Source organism: Anas platyrhynchos, chromosome 12, assembly GCF_047663525.1.
Source record: "Anas platyrhynchos isolate ZD024472 breed Pekin duck chromosome 12, IASCAAS_PekinDuck_T2T, whole genome shotgun sequence".
In the NCBI taxonomy this organism is placed as follows: Eukaryota; Metazoa; Chordata; class Aves; order Anseriformes; family Anatidae; genus Anas; species Anas platyrhynchos.
Genome location: NC_092598.1, coordinates 21,454,638 through 21,474,586, shown reverse-complemented (window position 1 = coordinate 21,474,586; position 19,949 = coordinate 21,454,638). Strand labels below are relative to the sequence as shown.

General features: G+C 37.4%; 2 protein-coding genes across 5 annotated transcripts in view; both read right to left on the bottom strand.

Moving 5' to 3' along the window:
• The window catches only part of TDRD12 (tudor domain containing 12), a 28,493-nt gene extending 20,229 nt beyond the window's left edge, over positions 1–8,264 (bottom strand). The window contains exons 1-8 of one of the 4 annotated variants that reach the window (XM_027467052.3): positions 8,033–8,264; positions 7,306–7,355; positions 6,446–6,607; positions 5,993–6,129; positions 4,653–4,772; positions 3,227–3,282; positions 2,140–2,225; positions 160–358 (exon numbers count right to left, since the gene is read on the bottom strand). In XM_027467052.3, the coding sequence (XP_027322853.1) occupies positions 160–358; positions 2,140–2,225; positions 3,227–3,282; positions 4,653–4,772; positions 5,993–6,129; positions 6,446–6,607; positions 7,306–7,326 (781 nt within the window). In that variant the 5' untranslated portion in view covers positions 7,327–7,355; positions 8,033–8,264. The remainder of the gene's footprint in view (positions 1–159; positions 359–2,139; positions 2,226–3,226; positions 3,283–4,652; positions 4,773–5,992; positions 6,130–6,445; positions 6,608–7,305; positions 7,356–8,032) is intronic. The other 3 variants (XM_027467051.3, XM_072043698.1, XM_027467053.3) reach the window with 3 other exon arrangements.
• A 1,344-nt stretch (positions 8,265–9,608) lies between these two features.
• Positions 9,609–14,020, bottom strand: NUDT19 (nudix hydrolase 19). The gene is made up of 3 exons (XM_027467057.3): positions 13,280–14,020; positions 11,584–11,791; positions 9,609–10,930 (listed from the first exon to the last, which is right to left on the bottom strand). The coding sequence occupies exons 1-3, from the start codon at positions 13,976–13,978 to the stop codon at positions 10,704–10,706; spliced, it is 1,134 nt and encodes a 377-aa protein (XP_027322858.1). The 5' UTR covers positions 13,979–14,020; the 3' UTR covers positions 9,609–10,703.
• Between the last annotated feature and the right edge of the window lie 5,929 nt (positions 14,021–19,949).

The following is a 19,949-nucleotide window of genomic DNA, read 5'->3' as shown; positions in this document are numbered from 1 at the left end:
TTGATGACTGTGAAGTCATAAGCACCCTTTGTTAGGATACCATTTGATACAATTGTTGATTCAAACTGAGACATTAGAGTAGCTTCATGTTCAATATATCGAATTAGAGAAACTTAGCATATTGTCTATTTGATTGTTTCTGAAATACATGGTTCCTACCTGTTTCAAGATTCATTGGTACTTTCTCCTCAAACAGAACTGGCCTAAAAGCAAGTGTAGGATCAATGATTTTTACTGGAAAAGATTCAACATTTAATGATGTCTGGTTCTCTTGATCTTTTGCAGGACTTCCAGTATCCTCTTCAGTTTCCACAAAGCGAGCAAAGTTCTTTGAGACAAGATCATCATTAATGCATACCTTAAAAAAAAAAAAAATAAAATAAATCCTTATCGACCAGAATCAATATTGCATACTATTTAAGGGTATATCTGAAGTTTTAAACTATGATAACGTTTAAGCTGATAGATTTGAATGGATAGAAGGTATTAGACTTTATATGTACCTTCAAAGTTATTGCCTATGGCAAAGACCACAGCCACAGCGTTAACAGCCTTTAACATGGAGTGATCCAAGCAGATGCAAGTGAATTATTTCATAACTACATTACAGCTACTTAAGTCTGACAGTAACTACAGCAGATTATTGGCAGAAGTTAGATATTTTGACAAGTGGAGCTATTGTTTCCCCTGAAGGTTTGAGGACTCAGTCTTATCATAGAATGGTTTGGTTTGGAACATACCTTAAAGATCATCTAGTTCCAACCCCCCTGCCATGGGCAAGGACACCTTCCACTGTATCAGGTTGCTCAAAGCCCCATCCAAAGCAAGTATGAACTGGTATTTAATGACATTTGAATGAAGTAGTTGCAAAATATTCTAAATATAACACAAAAGGTGTGAAAATGTAGTAAATAATTCACATAGCTGTCCACTTGAGTTGCTTCCTGTATATTTATAATTTTAAAGGAACATCTCATAGTAGAATGCAGAGTAATTCAGCTTAAATAACATCAAATATTTCTTGAAAAACCTCAAGACAATATTTGTTTTAAGCAAAGAAAATACTATAATGCTTGAAAACAGATACCAGATTCTAGAAGACATACAGTTTTATTGCGCGGTTCATTGTCACGACCTCCAAAACAGCTGTGCATTACAGCTCCAGGTAATCAAATGGAATAGCAAAAACCAACCAAACCATACAAGAACACCTCACCCAGGATAATTCTAGTTCATTTAAAGTTATCTCCAACAATTCCACTTTAAAACAAAAGTGCTCTGGTTTTAACACTAATGTTAGTGTTCACACATTTCTTACATATTTAATACATTGTTTGGACCAAATTGTTTAAATTCAAGTTCCATAAAATATTGATAGCCCTAAAATTTTTGTTATCTGCTCTTTAAAAAAATATATTTATTTTAAACAGTGAAGAACTTAATGTATTACTTCAAATTTTAACACGTCGCTGAAATAAATGTGATTAGGACAATGAGGAAAAAGATGAATGAGTTTGCAGTGAGTAGAATTGAGTGAGTAGAATTGTCTGGTATCCATTGCTGCTCAGCCTTTCACCAGACCAAGTTAGCAGGAAAAGAGCTTTGGGAACACAACATTCATTTTCTGTGAGCCTCATTTGTGATTTTTCTTGTACCCTGTCCTGTAATTCTAACAGTTGTAATTAGACCTAAAACAAGCCAAATTGTAAATGATAAATTCATAAAATAAATTACCTTCATCAGAAGTTCCTAAAAATGAAAGAAAAACTTGAAAGGGCAAAAAGAAATTTGCATGAAATAACCTAAATTTGCAGTTCTTATGAGAACGTGTAGTTTTTGTTATGCAAGATATCTTTGTGCAATGCTACAGACTTGTACTTCGCTTACCTGCCAATACCTTCAAAATAAAGGTACACATGAATGAAAATGGAATTTCTACCTCCTGGAACACCTCCAGAGAGTTACATCAACACAATCATAAAACAATACCTTTAATAAGTTAATGATTTAGCTTCTACTGCATCTGGCAAATGACAAAACTCACTTGCAGATAATGCTTTTCAGTCCTAAACTGATTACAAAGTTATTATTTACATAATAAAGCATACAAATAGGTTTGCAGATAAAGAAGTATCTTACCTTTTCATCTTTTATTGTCACATAAAGAATAACATCAAATGTATTATCCTCTACAGCACATAACTTGGCTTTGATTTGCGTAGTTGCTAAATGTAGTAGTAAGAAGGAGAAATATTAACCCTGCATCAAATTATCAGTATTTTTCAAGCTATACAAAAACAGAGATAATGATTAAATGAATGCAACCTATTATTTTGAAGAAAAATTAATACAAATGTTGTAACTTTTAAATGAAACAAGAATCTAACAAGGCATTAACAGAGCTCGAAAAATTAAGTTGTCCTCAGTCACTGAAGGAAGATTGAGAACTGAAAAGCATTCATGACCTGTCCACTGAAACTAGACTTAGTCATACACTGAAATTATTTATATATTTATGCGCATTTGTGAAATCAAGTTCCATGTTGTTATTGCTTCCTATTGACCTTTACTTTGCATAATAATGCATTACACTTAGATGTGCGAAAACCTGTAAATCATGAAAGTGCCATGTTCCGTTAGTATGGGAAATTAAGAGCCTAAAGACTCTACTGTTTTTATAAATTCATCCTTTCCTCCTCAAATATCTATGTATTGTACTTGCAAATAAGCAGGTAGGTTGTTTTTCAGGTAGAGGCACATAAACAAGGTTAGACAAGAACAGTAAAGGGCTGCTTTTCTAGCAACGCCAACAAGCACTCTCACACCAAAAAAGAATGCTGGATATGGAAAAGACTGCATGAGCTGCTGAAACACCACACATGGGAAAGGACAACAGACTGGAAAACAAGCATTTCTACTTCACTACGTAACTACTTTGAACAGAAGATAGTTTCTTCCAAGATAAATGCTCTTGAAAGAAACTATTCCAAACTGGCAACCACCTAGTCAACTTTAACAACTTATGCAGTGTGGTAAAGATGCAAGTCTACACACATTGTTGGCTAAGTCAAATCACACCAAAAAAAATTGACTTACTCCCTTCTCTTTAGAATGCTGTGAAAATTAAAAAGGAAGTACAATCAAATATATATTCCAGTACTACATTTCTCTGACAACTTATTTCTCAAAACAGAAGGGCCAATTATGATTTTGACAGCATATTTACCTTTCAGAAGACTTTGAAAATACTGAGTAGCAGCATTATCCCATCTTTGGGCTGGCCTAGGAAAATAAACGCAACCAGTTATCCCACAGCATCAAAACTTCAAACAATAATCTGAAAAGTGAGGCACATTCAAAAAAAAAAATGTTCTCAGTTCATGCTAAGTCTCAAAAACTGTCTCTAACAGAAACATTAGCACGATCTTTGAATGTAATTTCAGTTTTGATGTTTCAGTTCATTCATAAAATGAATTGCCTGAAAATTACTAGATATTGATTTGTCAAAGTATGATGGCTTACACCCAACATAAAATAAGGCAGTCAGGGAAAAATAAAAAAAATAAACAGATTAACTAGAAATAGAGTGGGAACCCATTTGTAGAACATATTAATTACTTTAAATAAGTATTGACCAGTTTTGAACAAGCACTTTACAAACGTTGTAAAGACTTTAATGTCTATAACAGAAAATTAAGTTCTTTACCATCTTCAGCAATTGCAAATACAAAAAAAAAGAAAGAATCAAATGTACAGCATTGCAAAAATATAAAATATAGTAAATATATGTAGAGAACTTAGTGATCTTTTGATAATTCACAAAGATGGCCCACTCAAGATGTATGCTATTTCCATCCTAACTAAACTAGTATTTGTTTTGTTAGAGTATCTAGGTAAAATACTGATTCCTCCTTACAAAGGACAGTATAAAAAACAAACGTAACAGTCAAACTACATGTAGTTTTCAGTATTCTTTAACAACATAAATCAAGATAGGTTACTTGCTATAATGCCACGTTCCCCCACGATGTGGCAGGTCTTTGACAATAACATCCTACAACTCGAAGTAAGGACATACAAGCACTTTTCTTTACCACTACATCCCTGGGAAAACCTTATTCCACTCCTTCAAAACTGGCATAAACATGATACGGAAAGTACAACAAGAATCCTAAGTATTTCAAGGAGACAGATATAATGGGGAAAACCAAAGCTATCTATAATGTTTATACATTAACAGAACTTCAGTTCAGGCAGAATGTCTAATGGCCACAAACAGGATTGTAAGGAATAAGATGAGCACCTGTAAGAAACTGCACACAGATCAATTAGTAGAGAAGCTCATGTGCTGGAATCACAGTTCTGGGATTGCAGATGAAGGGCATTAACTGCCAAAAATTTGTCTGAATTTCTTAGTTTCTAAATAAACATCAGAAGTTTCAAATAGATGAATAATAAAACCCAAATCATTAGCCAAGTTCTGTTTATGAATTGCTCTTGTAAAAAATAAATTGTTTTCCACATCTTATCTCCTATGTTCTTATTGAAACAGTATCCTCTGAAGAAAAAAAACAAAAACAAACAAAACATTGTGATGAAATTTCACACCTAAGAAATTTATGACTAGAATACAATTATTAAACTCTACTTACACTATTTTTGCTGTATCTTCACAAAAGTTGACACGCAACGTCACTGGCTTTGTGCAATGCAATCTACATTTTTTTGCTCTGTATGGGATTTGCATAAATGCTTTCATTGCAACTCGAACACTTAAAAACAAAGCAGAAATAATCTCATTTTACAGAGCAGACTTTATTCTGCAGTGGTGTTTCAAACACGTGCTTTCATTATCCTGTATGCAACAACACATTTCTTCTAGAAGCCTGGCTCCTACAGTGAAACTCCCTGGAACCCCTGTTTTATTTATTTGTTTATCTAAGACAGGTCCTGTAAGGAGCAATTAATAAACACATTTGCCCTGAATATGACTGCACTTCCCATTTAGTATAGAAACCTCAGAAAGATTTGCAGTACAGTTTAAAGTCTTTTCATGATATTTAGACCTCATACACTATATATACACAATCTGGCAATTCTTACCTCTAAGTGAGAAGCCAGGTATGACTAAAATCAGTAAGAAGGAAATTAATAAATATACTAACATAACTAATATACTAACTATATTCATTTCCCTAAAAAAATAATAATAAATCTTTGTGTAGCTATCACTATAGCCTTGATCTATATGTAATTACCCCTTATAAATGGTTTGATGGGAGACATTTAGTAACCAGCAGGACACCACCTATACCAAGCTTTTAAGATCCATATAATTATCATTTTTGTTCCAAGTTATTTCATAACGAAAAAGCAGTATATCATGTGTTTAATTCTATTAGAACGTATTTTAAACTTGGCATTATAAAGTTGCTCTCTGATACAGGCACAATCTATTTAAAAATGTTATTTAACTTAAGATTTTAAAATATTTATTCTAAAATATTTTAAATAAGATTTCTTAATTTTGTTGAATACTACAAAAATACTTGGTAAAGATCCTTGTACATTTAGTTGAATATTTTAGTAAAGAAATGAACCTTAAACATGTCTGAAAGCTGGAAGAGATTTTTTAAGACACATTTTAAGATTTTAGCAACCTATGGTTTCATAGTGGTTTTATTTATTTATCCCTTAATAAGGTGTGTTTCGGTAACGTTAACTGATAACCACAAATCTCAATCATATTAAACTGACACTATTCCAGTTTCAAGTCTTTAAGGAAAAGAAAGATAGAAGGAAAACATCTTAAAAAATTAACAAAACAAAGACTGGTTTGCATCCACACTGACCAGAGCCCATCACACATCTAGCAGTTTCTTGTAGACCCACACTTCACTTTAACCAAAGCCTTGTGACTATTAAATTAAATAAACACTGATAGCCAACAAAATACATTTCAGTGACACTCTCAAAAAAAACAAACACTTACTCCTTTGTTTTAACAATAGTGTATTTGGCATAATCCACAAGAAAGCATTCTGTTTGATAATGACCTGCACAGTACATGATTGATTTAATAACTGCTCTACACCAGCATTTCAGTTCTTCACTGAAAACCACACAAATCTGAAAAAGAAAGAACAAAACAACAGTTTCTTGTAAATGGAACAAACATCACTGTCAGTTTTCTTAGAGGCAAGAAAACGGTGTTTACAATACAGCCCCAGTTTACTTTATAAACTGCAAATACTGCAGCTTCCTTAGTGATAAAGCTTACAGACAAGATGATATGATATAAACCACATAGATGTCCTTTTCTACTACAAAGCAATATTAAAAAAAAAATAAAAAATACACTTGGATACTTCACCCTCTAAACCAAAAAAAAAAAAAAAAATCTCTTTTTATTCTTTTTATGCACACAACATAGCAATGTCTTTACCTGGCCTTTTTCTAATGTTACTGGCTTTACCTCGTCCACATTTTCACAAGATTTGTCATAGAACTGATTCATTTCTGCATTCAAGTTTTTATACTCTATTTCATCAACTATGTACGGCCCACATCCTTTCATAGTAACCCAAAAGCAGCTTGGATCTTCAATCTGGTGCAAACAGTAGATAAAAAAAAAAAACAAGTAGTATTATCCCCTGCTGAAGTGATAGAGTATTTTCATGAGCATCTGAGCAGTAAACAGGAATCTTAAAACCTTCAGCATGGCCCCTTACATTATAGGAATAGATATTCAGCATAAAGAATGTTAACAGGCATAATACATCTTTCATGTTCAGACAGTTAGTTCAATAAATGACTTCTAAACTTGTTTCTTTAGCACTGCAATTAATGACGTATGCATTCTGAAAGGTAAAATCATTATTTTAAAAGTTTGTTAAATGAAATATAGTGACTTAAGTGCACATATATAAACATTTTACTTTCACAGTATTTTCAGAAAATGAAAAAAAAACAAATCACTGACAGGCTTTTCTTCAGTCTCAAGAGGATGTGTAAAACCGCCAGTTTCTTTAAAATTAGAAACCTATTACCATGTTCAATTTAAGATTACACAAGGTATCTTCCATTTTAGATTTTTGCTGCATCCCTACTAACCTCTTTTGAGAGGAAACCAAGATAAACACATAGAAAGAATGGGAAAATGTATATAATCTGTCAATGACCCCACCATGTGTAAGAAATGACTGCTGAACAGAAATGAAGGCATAATCTTATTTGTAAATCTGACTTCTATAGTTTTACTGAAATAAACACCAAGCCTTTCAACTTTTAAAAATACCATCATACCTGTAGTATGAAGACTTCCATATTGCCCAGCTACTGAGTCTTTGACGCTACTGGAGGGAAAGCAACAGACATGTAACTATTCTAAAGCACATCTAAGAAGTGTACTTCTAAAGCAGGCCTACATATTTTTGCTACTTGTGTAAGCAGCATTAGCACAGACAACTGATTTACATGTATGGAAGCCTTCTAGCCAGCTTTCTTAATAGGGCTCTATGTTGAATCCCAATGAAGATTCACCATCCATATTTATTCACATACAACCACACCCATCTTCAGCATGCCACAACATACTTGTTCTCCTGTCTCATAGCCCACTACCTTACATCCACAGGCCAACAGAAATACCTTGAAGACTGGGGCTCTACAATCTATCTACTTGACCAAATACACAGCAAAACACCAAAAACTTACATAATTTAAAACAAACAAACAAACAAACAAACACAAAGACACGAATCCCAACATTCACCAATAAGCTTAATGTAACAGAAATTTTTACTCATTTTTCACAGCACACTTATACTGGAGCAGAACAGATCTTTTGTGTGCCATTTCAACACAGCCTCACACATCACAACACCCCTCATCACAGCAGCGCTTAGCCTACCGCTTCAAAGAATTCACACCACAAATGAGCAGCTAACAAAAGAAGACATAAGTCTCAGAAGTTCTCAGAAGTCAAAGCAGTACTCTTCAGCTGGCAGAACCAGCTCCACTCGAGCCTTACCCGAGCCACTGCCACCATCCCCACAGCCACGAGGCCCGAGCGCAACCCTCAGCGCGCTGCCCGCACTCCTCAGAAGCCTCCAGATGCCGCCCGCGGCCCCCCAGTGCGCGTGCGCCGCCCGCAGGTGGCTCCGGGGGAGGCGGTGGCGCCTGGCTGAGGTACTGCGGCTAGAGGCGGGAAAAGGCCGCGGGTAGGGGGTGGCGCGGAGCCGGCCTCGGCTCGCTCAGGGCAGAGGAGTGTCAGTGGGCGTGAGCAGGGAGAGTCCTGCCTTTCTGTGCTTTCCTGCTGCTCCTGTTTCAGGTGGGCTTTCCCAGACCCCGAGTCCGAAGTGCAGTGTATGTCTGAAAGGTCTAAGGGAGGCAGCTGGGGAACAATGGCACCAGGCACATCTCTGGTGTTCTACTAATGATAAAAAATACATGCATCCCCACACAGCTGTTCGAAATGTCCGCTGACATTCAGGCCCTTACAGAAGTGTTACTTCATTCTTATAAGCTCTGTGACAAAGTAGCAACATTATTATTATTCCTCTCCTACACTCCCATTTCCATTCAGGCTTAATGTTTTTTTCGGCCCTGATTTAGCTTTATGCAAGGTGCCAAGTCAAGCGGATGAAACGTCAAGCTGGAAAGTAAAGCCCACCTCTTGGGCAGCAGCCCATACTTGGAGGGGCTCATTATTTTGAAACTACAGCTTTAATGATCAATATTTTAAAGTTAATAATATAAGATATTTACAGTATGTGCATTCTAAAACATAAATGCTTCTATTTGATGATTAGCTTCATTTTCTAGGTAAAAGAGCATCTTTTAGTTGCTTTTTTTTTTTTATATAAATCCTTCAAGCTCTTTTTCGGCCTTTAAGCTCCCCCTGCTGGACCATTTTGCTTTTATTAGTGACAAAAAAAAAGTGACAGCAGCCTATCTGAAGATGGAGAGGCAGAGTATTGACCTAGAAGATAGATTTAATATTGAAGTAACTGCTTTCGACACACAGCAGAACTTGAATTATATAGGGCTAGTATAGGAATAAATATTGGAACATGCTGGTTTGTAGAACACTTATTTAAGAATCCAACCTATATTTAAGTTGCTGAATCATTTATTTCCACAAAATATTTTCTTAGTAGCCACCTTCTGCTGCAAAACAAAGCAAAACAAAAACAACAAAAACCTGTTAGAACCACAAGGTACAGACCAATAAATAATGATCAAGATAGCTCTCCAGCAACTATGGTCCTAGGCATGCTTCTCCCTCTTATATTTATAGTACTACAGTGGCCAGTGTTAATGTCCAAAAGCTAAAAATCATATAAGATAGTATACAGGATACTATATTTGCTTCTTCCACTTTCCGTTTTTCTAATTTTCCTTTCTTCATGTTCAGAAGAATCAGCCAGAGTATTGTGAAGGAGATATTAAGCATAATACACTACTTCATAGAACCCATACATAGCAGATGTATAGAAGTTTCAGCAAGGGTCTGCAACCAAGAACCATCTGAGCACGTTCAGAAAGAAGAGAATAAATAGGTACATATTTTTCTAACAGAAATGAATGCTACAAACCAATTCAACTTAGTGAAAATATTACAGATGATTTTATTTGAATTAAATTACAGAACAAAAGTTAGAACATAGCTTTCAGAACAGCTTTATTGGATAATTTTAAGTCATAATTCCTTCTTATTCTTCCAGATAAGGAAGACACCACATCACAGCTCCATATATTCCACTTATTGCACCAGCCACAAAATAAAAAGACCAAAAAAAAAAAAAATAGCAGTCCTTCCTCTTAAGTCTTTAAATATCACAGATACGTTAGGTAAAAAATTTAAGAAGCAAAATGTGGAATACTGAATTGTGGAATTAGGCGTTTCCAAGGCAGTATTTTATTTTTCTGAAGTTGGTGGCATCTTTTTGGAGCTGAAAAATTATTTTTTTCTTTTTAAATTCCTATCAGCTTGAAGGTAAAAAAATGTCATGAATAAAAATATCACAACTACCTTTGAAACTGTAAAGTTTTTAATAAGTTACCATTAATAGAAACAATTTAGCTTTATCAAATATAAATATTCCTTGTAATAAGTGAATGTTAGCTGACATCTATATATACACATATACACTGGTTTTCAATTAAAATAAGGTAGACTGGAATATGTTAACAGAAAATGAATGAATTTCATTAATTTCTAGACACAGATTACAGTTGCCAAACAGGTAACTTTAGGAAGCATGGTAAAAGAATTTTTGAACTCAAAACATACTTGTTCTGAACATAAGATGTACTTTAATTTTCAGTGAGAAAAAGACCTGTGTGACCCAACAGAATGGCATTACAGCATATTCCATTATTCCTATGTAAGTAGAATAAGATGCTAATTGTTCAGTATAATCACTGTCAAATCACTTTAAAGTTTATTCAGTTAATTAAGTTGATAGTTGTGTTAATTTTTCTGTAGCTTCTTTACACCATACCTGACACAACTTTGAAGTTTCAAAGACTCAAAGATTGAAGTACACATAAATCTCCAACCCACAACGATATGAAATGCTGTGGCAGGGCAATGGTATATTTGTCTCTTGTCCTAACTACTTGGCAACCGTTAATAAGGATGAGAAACACAGTGAATATGCATGTAGTTAAATATATTCTATCTTAAAACCAAAATGTTACAATCTACTATTGTAGTCTGAACAATCAGTGTTTATCATCAATGGATTCATATGTTTATATTTTGCCTGAATGTTAACATAGAGAGCAAGACTGTTTATGTTTTTTATTACTATCCTGTGAAACGTACTACCCTCTTTCATGAGATCTTCAACCATCTTATCTGTTGACATGACTGTGTTCATTTCCCCTGTATAATCTGGATCTTCTGGGTATAATTCATCTCCTGTTAACAAAAACAACAAAAAAGATAAACCCAGCTTTTATATATACAATGCCTACCTTATTTTTCAGCCTTTGATTGAGTGACACTATCAGTTTTTAAAATATTTATTAAGACGTTAAACTCAGTGGGAATAGATTTTGACAATATGAAAGTAAATTGCCTCCAAACATTTTAGTATTTAAAGATACAGCCACAAATTGATAAAGTGTCTGTCAAACACACAGGGCACACATTCAGTGCTCTTGCTAATACTAACATGATGTCTTGTCAGGTGGGAATTTATATATATATATGATTGTATAATAGATGGAGAACAAGACAAAGATTTTTCTGAATGTACAAAGGCAGGCTACAGAAGGAGAAATGCCAGAATTTGTTCATAAATCAACATATTAATATCAACCATATGAAACAAAGAAATTATGAGCAAGAACAGAAAAGACTGTGCTGCCCAGGTGGTCCAGTAGCTTGTCTCTGATGGTAGCTGTTACCAACTGTATCAGAGGAAGAAAAAAATGAAGGACAAAAATGCAGTAACTTGACTTCTAATAGAGTTTTTCCTCACCTTTACAGACTAGTTTGTCACGTGGCTTGAGTATGTATCAATTCCAAAGTTTTTATGTACTTAAAAGAACTCTTATTTGTTTTCTTACCTGGTAATAGCTGAATTAAGCCATCTGAAGCAGTTAACATTATAGGCATCCAACATTCACATCCCTCTAGAGCTCGATCAGAGCTGAACTTGTGTAATTCATGAAGTGAAGAGAAGTTGCACAGCCTACACAATTCATAGAACTGAGGGGGAGCAAGTGATATTTCTCGAGATTTAAAGAGTTCAATGGCTTCTGGAGGTGATGACCACTGTAAGAGCAAAGTAAGCATTGAAATATTAGTACCGTAAGCAGATGGCAATTATCAGCAACTTTAAAAGCTGTTTGCAAGGAAGTCTTTACAGAAAAAGAGCGTGAAACAGTCTAAGTTATCTGAACACAATAAGAGCCATGCATAAACTATACCAGAACATAACCATGAAGAGATTCAAAAAGTTTTTACAAAACACAATGAAAGCAGTTTGTAAAAGTTTTTCCTATAAGAATAAATAACGTTTAATATTAAATGCAGGCATGCAAAATTTGGAGACTACAAGTCTGGTTTCTGGGACCTGATTAAAAGTCTACTGAAATCAACAGAAAACCCTAAGCTCAATGTGAATTCAATCAACAAAGTTTGCTATGGCTTCTTCAAGGATTAATTAAAATTACCAGTACTTCCAGTGCACATTGTTTTTAGAGCACGGATACTCAACTGTTCCTGCTTAATAAACATGGGGTTTATAAACTATTAATCTTCATTTCATCTCATGTGATGACTCTGATAATTTAAATATGTGCAAAAACAGTTGCAGTACATTTCTGCTATTATTAACAAAAAATTATACCATGAACTCTCTCAAAGATAAGATCTCAGGTGCTTTCAAATTTATATAGCAAGATCTGATAGAAACATAAACATAGAAACATTAGTAATACCAAAAACATTAGGTAAAGCTTTATGGAAGTTTCAGGTTTCTCTTTTAACTTACCTTCATACTTTTTAGATTTTTTTTAAAAATGTGAATACCCAAATGTACCTGACTCTGAGCTGTCTTTTACTTCATGAGCAGTCTTTACTCTTTTACTCCGTTAAAAAAATAAAAAAGTCAGAAGTAATATAGCTCTGAAACCAGTTTTAATAATACAGATTATCTTAACAACTTTGTATGTTAGTTATAGTATTCCAACTAACTCTACAAAAGACAAAATTAGGAGCTTTTGTAGCCGTGAAACACAGCACATACCACTCGGATCTCTCTAGGCCTACTGAGTGTTAACTGTATGGTGTCAGCACTCTGTTGGTATTGCACAAATGACTGCGTAGCAAGTGATTTAGATGTCATCTGTTTTCAAAAAATCAGTAATTCAAGGTGTAAATGTTCCGATATGAAACACTTTAAAAAACAAACAAACAAGACAAGACAGTTTAATGTAAAGGAAATTCATGTGAAATGGTCCTCAAGAAATTAATCCTCGTCTGTCAGCATTTTTGATTAAAGGGGGCAACCTAAGTTACTAATGGAAGTAGGAATGCAAGCGGGAGAGGACTGTCAGAAGAGGGAGACACTTATTTTCCTCACGCCTTAAGGGATCCCTGTCAGGAGGGGGAGGGAAGGGTGAGGGCTAGTCCTTTTCACCATCTGACCACCTCTTCACCTGCCCTGCCTGTACTGGAAGCGAGCACAGCGGCTGGCCTGCGCCCCAAGGGGACCCCCTGCCGCCGCAGCGCCCCGGGAAGGTGGCACAGCGCTCTCACCAGGCAGGCCGTCACCTCCCGCTCGTCCTCGGAGGCGTGGGGTGGCCGCTCGCCCAGGCAGCACAGGTAGAAGGCCGTGTCGTAGCGGCGGCCGCCGGGGCCGGCCCTGCCGACCGGGGTGAGCCAGTTGCTCCACTCGTGCAGCGCCCAGATGTTGGGCACGCAGCCCAGGTGCCGGCAGAGCTGCAGGAAGCAGCCCGCATCCTCCCGCACCCGGCGCCGCCACTCTCCCACCTCGGCGGCCGACAGCAGGCTCTCCGCGGGCAGCGGCCCGGCCCCGCCGCTCTCCCCCGGCCCGCTCCCGGGTGCCAGCAGCAGGATCCCCGCCTCTTCGAAAGTCTCCCGGATGGCGCAGATACGGAAGGCGACTTCCCCGGGCAGCGGCGAGCCCAGCTGCCGCCGGTCCGTGGCGAAGATCGGCGCCCGGCCGCTGCCCGCAGGCGGCGGCTTCACGGAGCCCAGCCCGCAGAGCGGCGAGGCGGGCAGCAGCCCCAACCAAGCCGCCGAGAAGTCCGCCGCCTCCACCAGGCCGCCCGGGAAGACGTGTGCGCCGGGCGCGAAGCCGCTGCGGGAGCTCCGCTTCAGCAGCAGCACCTCGTAGTCGCAGGGACCGAGCGCGGAGCGCCCCGGCCGCGCACCCGTGCCCGCCGCCAGCAGCAGCGTAGCCGCCTCGCGCCAGTGCCGCAGCCGCGGGTTCATCGCGGGGCCGGCGGCGAGTGGGAGGCGGCGGCGGCGGCTGGGGCGCTGAGGCGCCGCCTGGACGCCTGGAGGAGCCGCTGCAAAGCGCGGCGAGAGGACGGGGACGGGCTGAGGGCAGGGCGGGCGGCAGCAGCAACGCCCCGGGTCCTAACCCGCGGGGTCGTGTCACAGGGCACAAGCTGAGGGTTCGCCGGGCGGTGGCACAGGGCACAGGCTGAGGGTAACGTGGACGAGCTTCAGGTATGCGGCTGACGGCGGCCGCTGGCAATTTATTTGGGAAAGTAGGGGTTGGGGCACTTTGCAGTTCACAGTTATTCCACTATTCCGCTTCGTAGCACCGAGTGTGACAAGAAACTGTTGACTCTGCTGATTTAGTATAATCAGCTGATTATACTAAAACTGAGGCAGAACACCATCTGTGAAACAGCCAGACAACATTCAAGTTCAACCTCTGTCTCCCCTTTCCTTCTTCATGAACGTACATGCAAAAACCATCTTGTAATTGTGGCCTCTTTTTTCATACTTAAGCAGTGTTGCTCATTGGTGATTACAACCTTAGACAATGGAAGTGTGAGGTCCACTGCTGCTCCTATTTCCTATTGTAAGGCATTTTGAACCCAAAATCATGGAGTCTGCCTTGCATTTGCTTGTATTCTGTACTTGTAGTCTATTTTATTGAGTTAAATATGCACCTTGTTAGGAATGTGCTTTGTCTAAAAGCTGCTTTAATGGTGAAATATTAATAAACTACTGAGCTTTTCCAAGATTTAATGTCCAATGAGCTTGACTGCTGATCAAAAAGATTTAAGGTCCGTTATGTCAGGTAATTACCACATAAAGGCATTTTAAGTATAAAGTAGTTGTGTAATAACAAACAGCATCACTTTAAAATCAGCTGTAATACCAGCACATACACAAATCTGTCTTGCTATGGCAAAAATGTGACATATAATATTTCTGGAAGAGTATTTCACAACATCTAGGAATATCTGATACTAGAGAATAGTGATTATGTTGTTTAGTTTCTATACAGGATATATATTTTATTATTATTATTATTTATTTTTTTTTTAAGCCCAGAGAAGTCTAAAGTCTTGCCAGTGCTCATACATGTATGTCAAGCAGCAATATCCTGGACAATTCCTCCAGCTTCACTGCTATACAGCAAAAAATTTGACAGATCAACTTTCATAGGCATTCTTGTATGGAGAGGTAAATGCAGTTTGTGGATGGCATACACAGTGCTGTTTGCACCCTCAAACATATAAAATACAAGGATTGCAGCAGAAAAATAGTTGTGTGGTTATAGCATTATTTATGTCTGTCGTCAGCATCTGGAGCAGTCCTCTGGGACCAGACAGCCAAGTGCAAGTGTGGGTTAAGACAAATGGATTATTCTCCACTCCAGTTACTGCATTTTTCCAGACAGTCCTGGGGTGTGTAAGGTACCTCTTCCCCCTAAGCAGGGTGACATCCCTTGCCTAAGGGTAAGCATATTCACACTATTGATGGCAATTTTTAATCTTCCTTTCATACTGTCTTAGAAGAAGTAGCTCAGTGTTCTTTCATGACAAAGATGAAACCATCTCAAGCAAAGTTCCAGAAGTATATGAGCATATAAGTCTTTAATTGACACAGTTATCAGTACTGGGGGTGGCAGGAGGTTCTGAGGATGAACCAACTGACACTCAGAAACTCCTTGAACAAAAGCCTATGGTGCAAAGGGATGTTTTGTCCCCTTTCTACTAAGAAAGGCAAAACCGAAGTGCTGTGAATGTGCATCCATCTCCTCTCTCAGAGCTATATTTAACTTGCTGGAGAAAGCTCAAAGGAGTATGGAAAAAGTCCCAAAGCCAAACTAGATTTAAGGTTATCTATAAGGCATGTTTCTTTTCATCTCCAACTTCGATGACTTCTTTCTTCAACATATTCTGCTGAAATGCTGAGCTCATCTCAACTGTACTTAGAAAAATACTCTGTTATCAGGAATGCCAGTCCTAACATGAGGATACTAGTTTATGCCACTGCTGGAGTAAAACCATTCCAGCACAGGGGCATTCTGTGTTCAGCTGGGCTTTCCTGCATTATGGGCAGTATGTAGGCAGGGAATACAGGAGACTTTTAGATTGTTTAAGCTCGTGTAACAGATTGAATAGGTGGACTCACAAAATAATATAAAAAAAAATAATAAAGAATTCGTTGTACACTTTTCCAAGTATTATCCAAAACATGAATAAATATCAAATATAGAAGATGCAGGCTGGTAATTATAGCACCATTATAAGGTTTATAGCTACCTTCAGACAAAAAAAATACCAACAAAGCAAAACAGATCAGAAAACTAGGGTAAAGATAGTATTAACAATTGCAAATGTTTTACTTCCAACAGATACTTAATGGATTACATTTCTTGTGAAACTGAAATTATATTTCTAATACTGCAGCCTTTAATTACATGAGTAGTCTTTGCACATGTAATTTCAGATGAGTAGTGATGGCACATATAAGTAATCATTCAGACCACTCCTTCTAAGACCTAGAATTCCAGTGTGTATTTGTTGAGGGATTTTTTGAAACAGCAAAAATCCCATGGCTTGCTGTAGCTGAGCAAACCAAGCTACCAGGGCAACTATGAGAAGTTCCCATGACAGTGTTCCTACATCACCCAATTGAGGAATTTAGAAAAATATTGTTACCAGCCTCTGGCTTCAAGGACAAGGTCTACGTGACTGCTAATCACAAGGGGGTTGTTTTCTTGCAGGTGGGGTTGTTTTCTTTCTTGTAGTTGTTTGTCTGAGTGCTTTTGACCAATAATCTTGTGTGAAACACTGTCCGCCCCTGTTAAGTTCACTATAAAAGTTAGGCTATCCGGACAATAAAGTTGAACTATGCTTTATCACTCATATTGAGTTGGCTGCATTGTTCCTTCAGCCGTGAACTGACAAGTGGCGCCCGAACAGGGACCTGTCAAAGGGTGGCTGAAGCAGAGGGGCACCAGAACGCAGCAACTGGGGGGTCAAGAGCGACCGAAAACTACTACAACGGTTGGTGTGTCGTCTCCGAAGACCTGAAATAAACAGTTCGCAATCTGCGTGGGCTACAGGGCAAAGGCTGCAGACTGATTACAGGGTAAGGCACGCTTTCCTTTTAATATTGACATAGTGCAGGATATTGCCATAGTGCAGGAATAACAGGAAAATGGAGGACGAAGTAGCCCTAGATTTATTACAGCGCTTTTTGGAAAAGCGGGAAGTAATCACAATGCGACGCAAAATTCGGGCAAGAAAATGGAGCATGATCTGACTACTGGTGTCTGTCGTACTTTCAGCCGTGCTTCCTGCAACATGTATTTATATATAAAGTTACATATCCAGTTAGTGTATTAGATTAAGTTGTGAAGAGAGTATCATGTTTGGTGTGTCAGGTACTCAGTCACTTTATATGGTATAAATAGTTAAATATTTTCTTTTGTCTTTTTTCATTTCCATCTTTCTCGCTCTTTCCACCCCCAAGGATTATGCTGTATATATATATGGCTTCTTCAAGATTGTACAAAGGAATTGCATTTGAATTCTTAAATAATTATTTTTTCCTAAGACAATTATATGACTGTATGATGTCAAGTACTATTCTTATTAAATCAAAACAACAACAACATGATTTTCAAAGTCATGTTTTAGGCTGTGTAATTCCTTCATGGTGACACATCAATGAGTTTTACTGTACATATTCTTTGAACGTTTGTGTGCAAGAGACATACTTGCCTGATCATATACTTCATTGAATTTTTTAACATGTCTTGAAAAATTTACCAAAATAAGTTCCAAGGAGGTGAAAGGCACAGCTCATGTATTTATTCTGATTGTGACTTCCCTTACAGTGCACTTGAATTAGAACTAGCTTTTAGAGGATTTGTTTGTATAATTTGGTGGAGACGTTATTAGTAGTATCTGATAAACAATGTTATCTAATAATAGTATAAATAAAAGAAAACACACTATTCAATCAAAACCAAACAAACACACACAAACAAACAAACAAAAAACAAACAGCACTGTAGAGGCTCAGGAAGCACATTGCTACTGCTTAGGAAAACCACAGCAGATTTTCTTACAGAATTACTAGAACAGAACAACACAATTGCTTTTGCTAACTAGCCTCTGCAGTTCACAGAATTTCAGAAATGCCATAATTTTATTTATATTTGCCTACATGGCTTCTAGTCACACAGCTTCCAGCATGCAATGTTTGTCCATGGCTGTATATAGGAGATTGCAGAGGAGACTTCACACTGGTTAAATGCTACATGACTTTTCACCTTCTTAAAGGTTTAATCAGTGATAGATGATTAAGTTGCATTTCCAACTGCATCACAACACTGCAACAGCTAGCTGCCAGAATGGATGGCAGAATCCAGCCTTCTGTGGCCACTTTATCCCAATAGTGTGAAACAGAGAGAAAAGGGGCTGTCTTTGGACTGGAACTGATATCAACTTGTATCAAAAGGAGTCAAAATACTGTAGTCAAAATATTTTTACTCCTACTCTGTACTGAGTTAATCAGAGAACAGGTAGCCAGTTCCAGTTAGAGATACTACATTCTCTTGGTCTCACTAGATTTAAGACATTACCTTCTTATAGAGAAGCCATAGCTTAATATTTTGATACAGTTATGTCCTATTTAACAAAAAGCATACTTCGCTAACATAAGATGAAGATACTATTTGCATATATCCATCTCTTTTCATTAGCTTGTCCCTCCCTCAACACATATGGATAATTTTATATTAGAAAAAACACTCTTTTCTAATCCCACTTTTACTGTATGCTTACCATAGCAAATGCTGCTCACGTGTAGACTACTATTTTGTCTAGATCCTTTCCTGCATTAAAAGACTTACATAATCGCATTGAGAGAGAGCACTTAGAGATCTATAATCCATTGGTCTTTCAGAATGACTTTTTACATAATGAAAATCTGTGAAGGGTAAATATGTTTACTAGGAGTTCCATTAGCACTTAACATATTTCTGGAAACTATACATAAACAACAGAAACCTTATATAAGATGAAAAGGAAAGCCCGTAATCAATCCTTTCAGACTGCAAACAATAAGCATGTATTTCATTTTGAATCCAAAAGCTAATGACATCAACCAGTTTACTCAGTTTTTAAATAACTACATTCACATTAAAAAAATCATGCTTTATGCAAAGAATTTTGAAACTAATTTTATTTCACATTCATAAAGCTGTTAAGTTTAAAGTGACATTCCATTGAAGACTGTCACTTTACTTTTGGTTCTGTGTTCACTTTAGTAGCAAATTAAAAAACTGTGTGCAATTTTTTTACATTGATAGACTGGGAGTCCTGGAATAAAATCACACATTGCAGCATTTAACAGACTCAGTTCAGATAGTTTGATACAACTGTTATCTTTGTTGCTATCAATACCACAGGACCAAATTTCACTTTCCTTTAATTATGTATATCACTCCTTCAACTGTGTATATCTTCTGTTAAAGCAAATGCATGCTTTGCTGGATGAATGAGAATAGAGTTTGGATCCTAATACAAGAGCCTCTGTTAGTCTAGCCTAGTCTGTTCTCTAGTTTTCAGTTTCCAAAGCCAACGTTTCCTTGTTTTTAATCAACAATACTGAGCAAGCAGTGCCGAAGGCAACATCATGCCTGTTATCCTGAATGTTGTTGTAGCTGTTTCTTAAGACAGAGATTTTTTGGCTTTCAAATGTCCAATTTCCCTGCAGTATAAATTAAGATATATTAATATATTCATCTGCAGGTGTGTGAAAAGGGCATGTTTATTTAAAGAAAACTTTAGCGTGAGGACTTTGTGCATTAGTTTGATTCCTTTGGTTGAAATAGGAACTTTTTCTTTAGAAGAATTAATTGAAAAGCTGTGTCAATATTTCAGTTTTTGTTTGGTTTTAATTACTGCTGCAAGCTGACAAA

Bases quoted from the DNA above. Each gene is read 5' to 3' on its own strand.
- NUDT19 (XM_027467057.3), bottom strand. From the start codon at position 13,978: ATGAACCCGCGGCTGCGGCACTGGCGCGAGGCGGCTACGCTGCTGCTG. The intron at 11,792-13,279 runs GTGAGAGCGCTG...TTGCTCTTACAG, and splicing joins GGGAGGTGACGGCCTGCCTG to TGGTCATCACCTCCAGAAGC. The intron at 10,931-11,583 runs GTAAGAAAACAA...TTTTGTTAACAG, and splicing joins CTTAATTCAGCTATTACCAG to GAGATGAATTATACCCAGAA.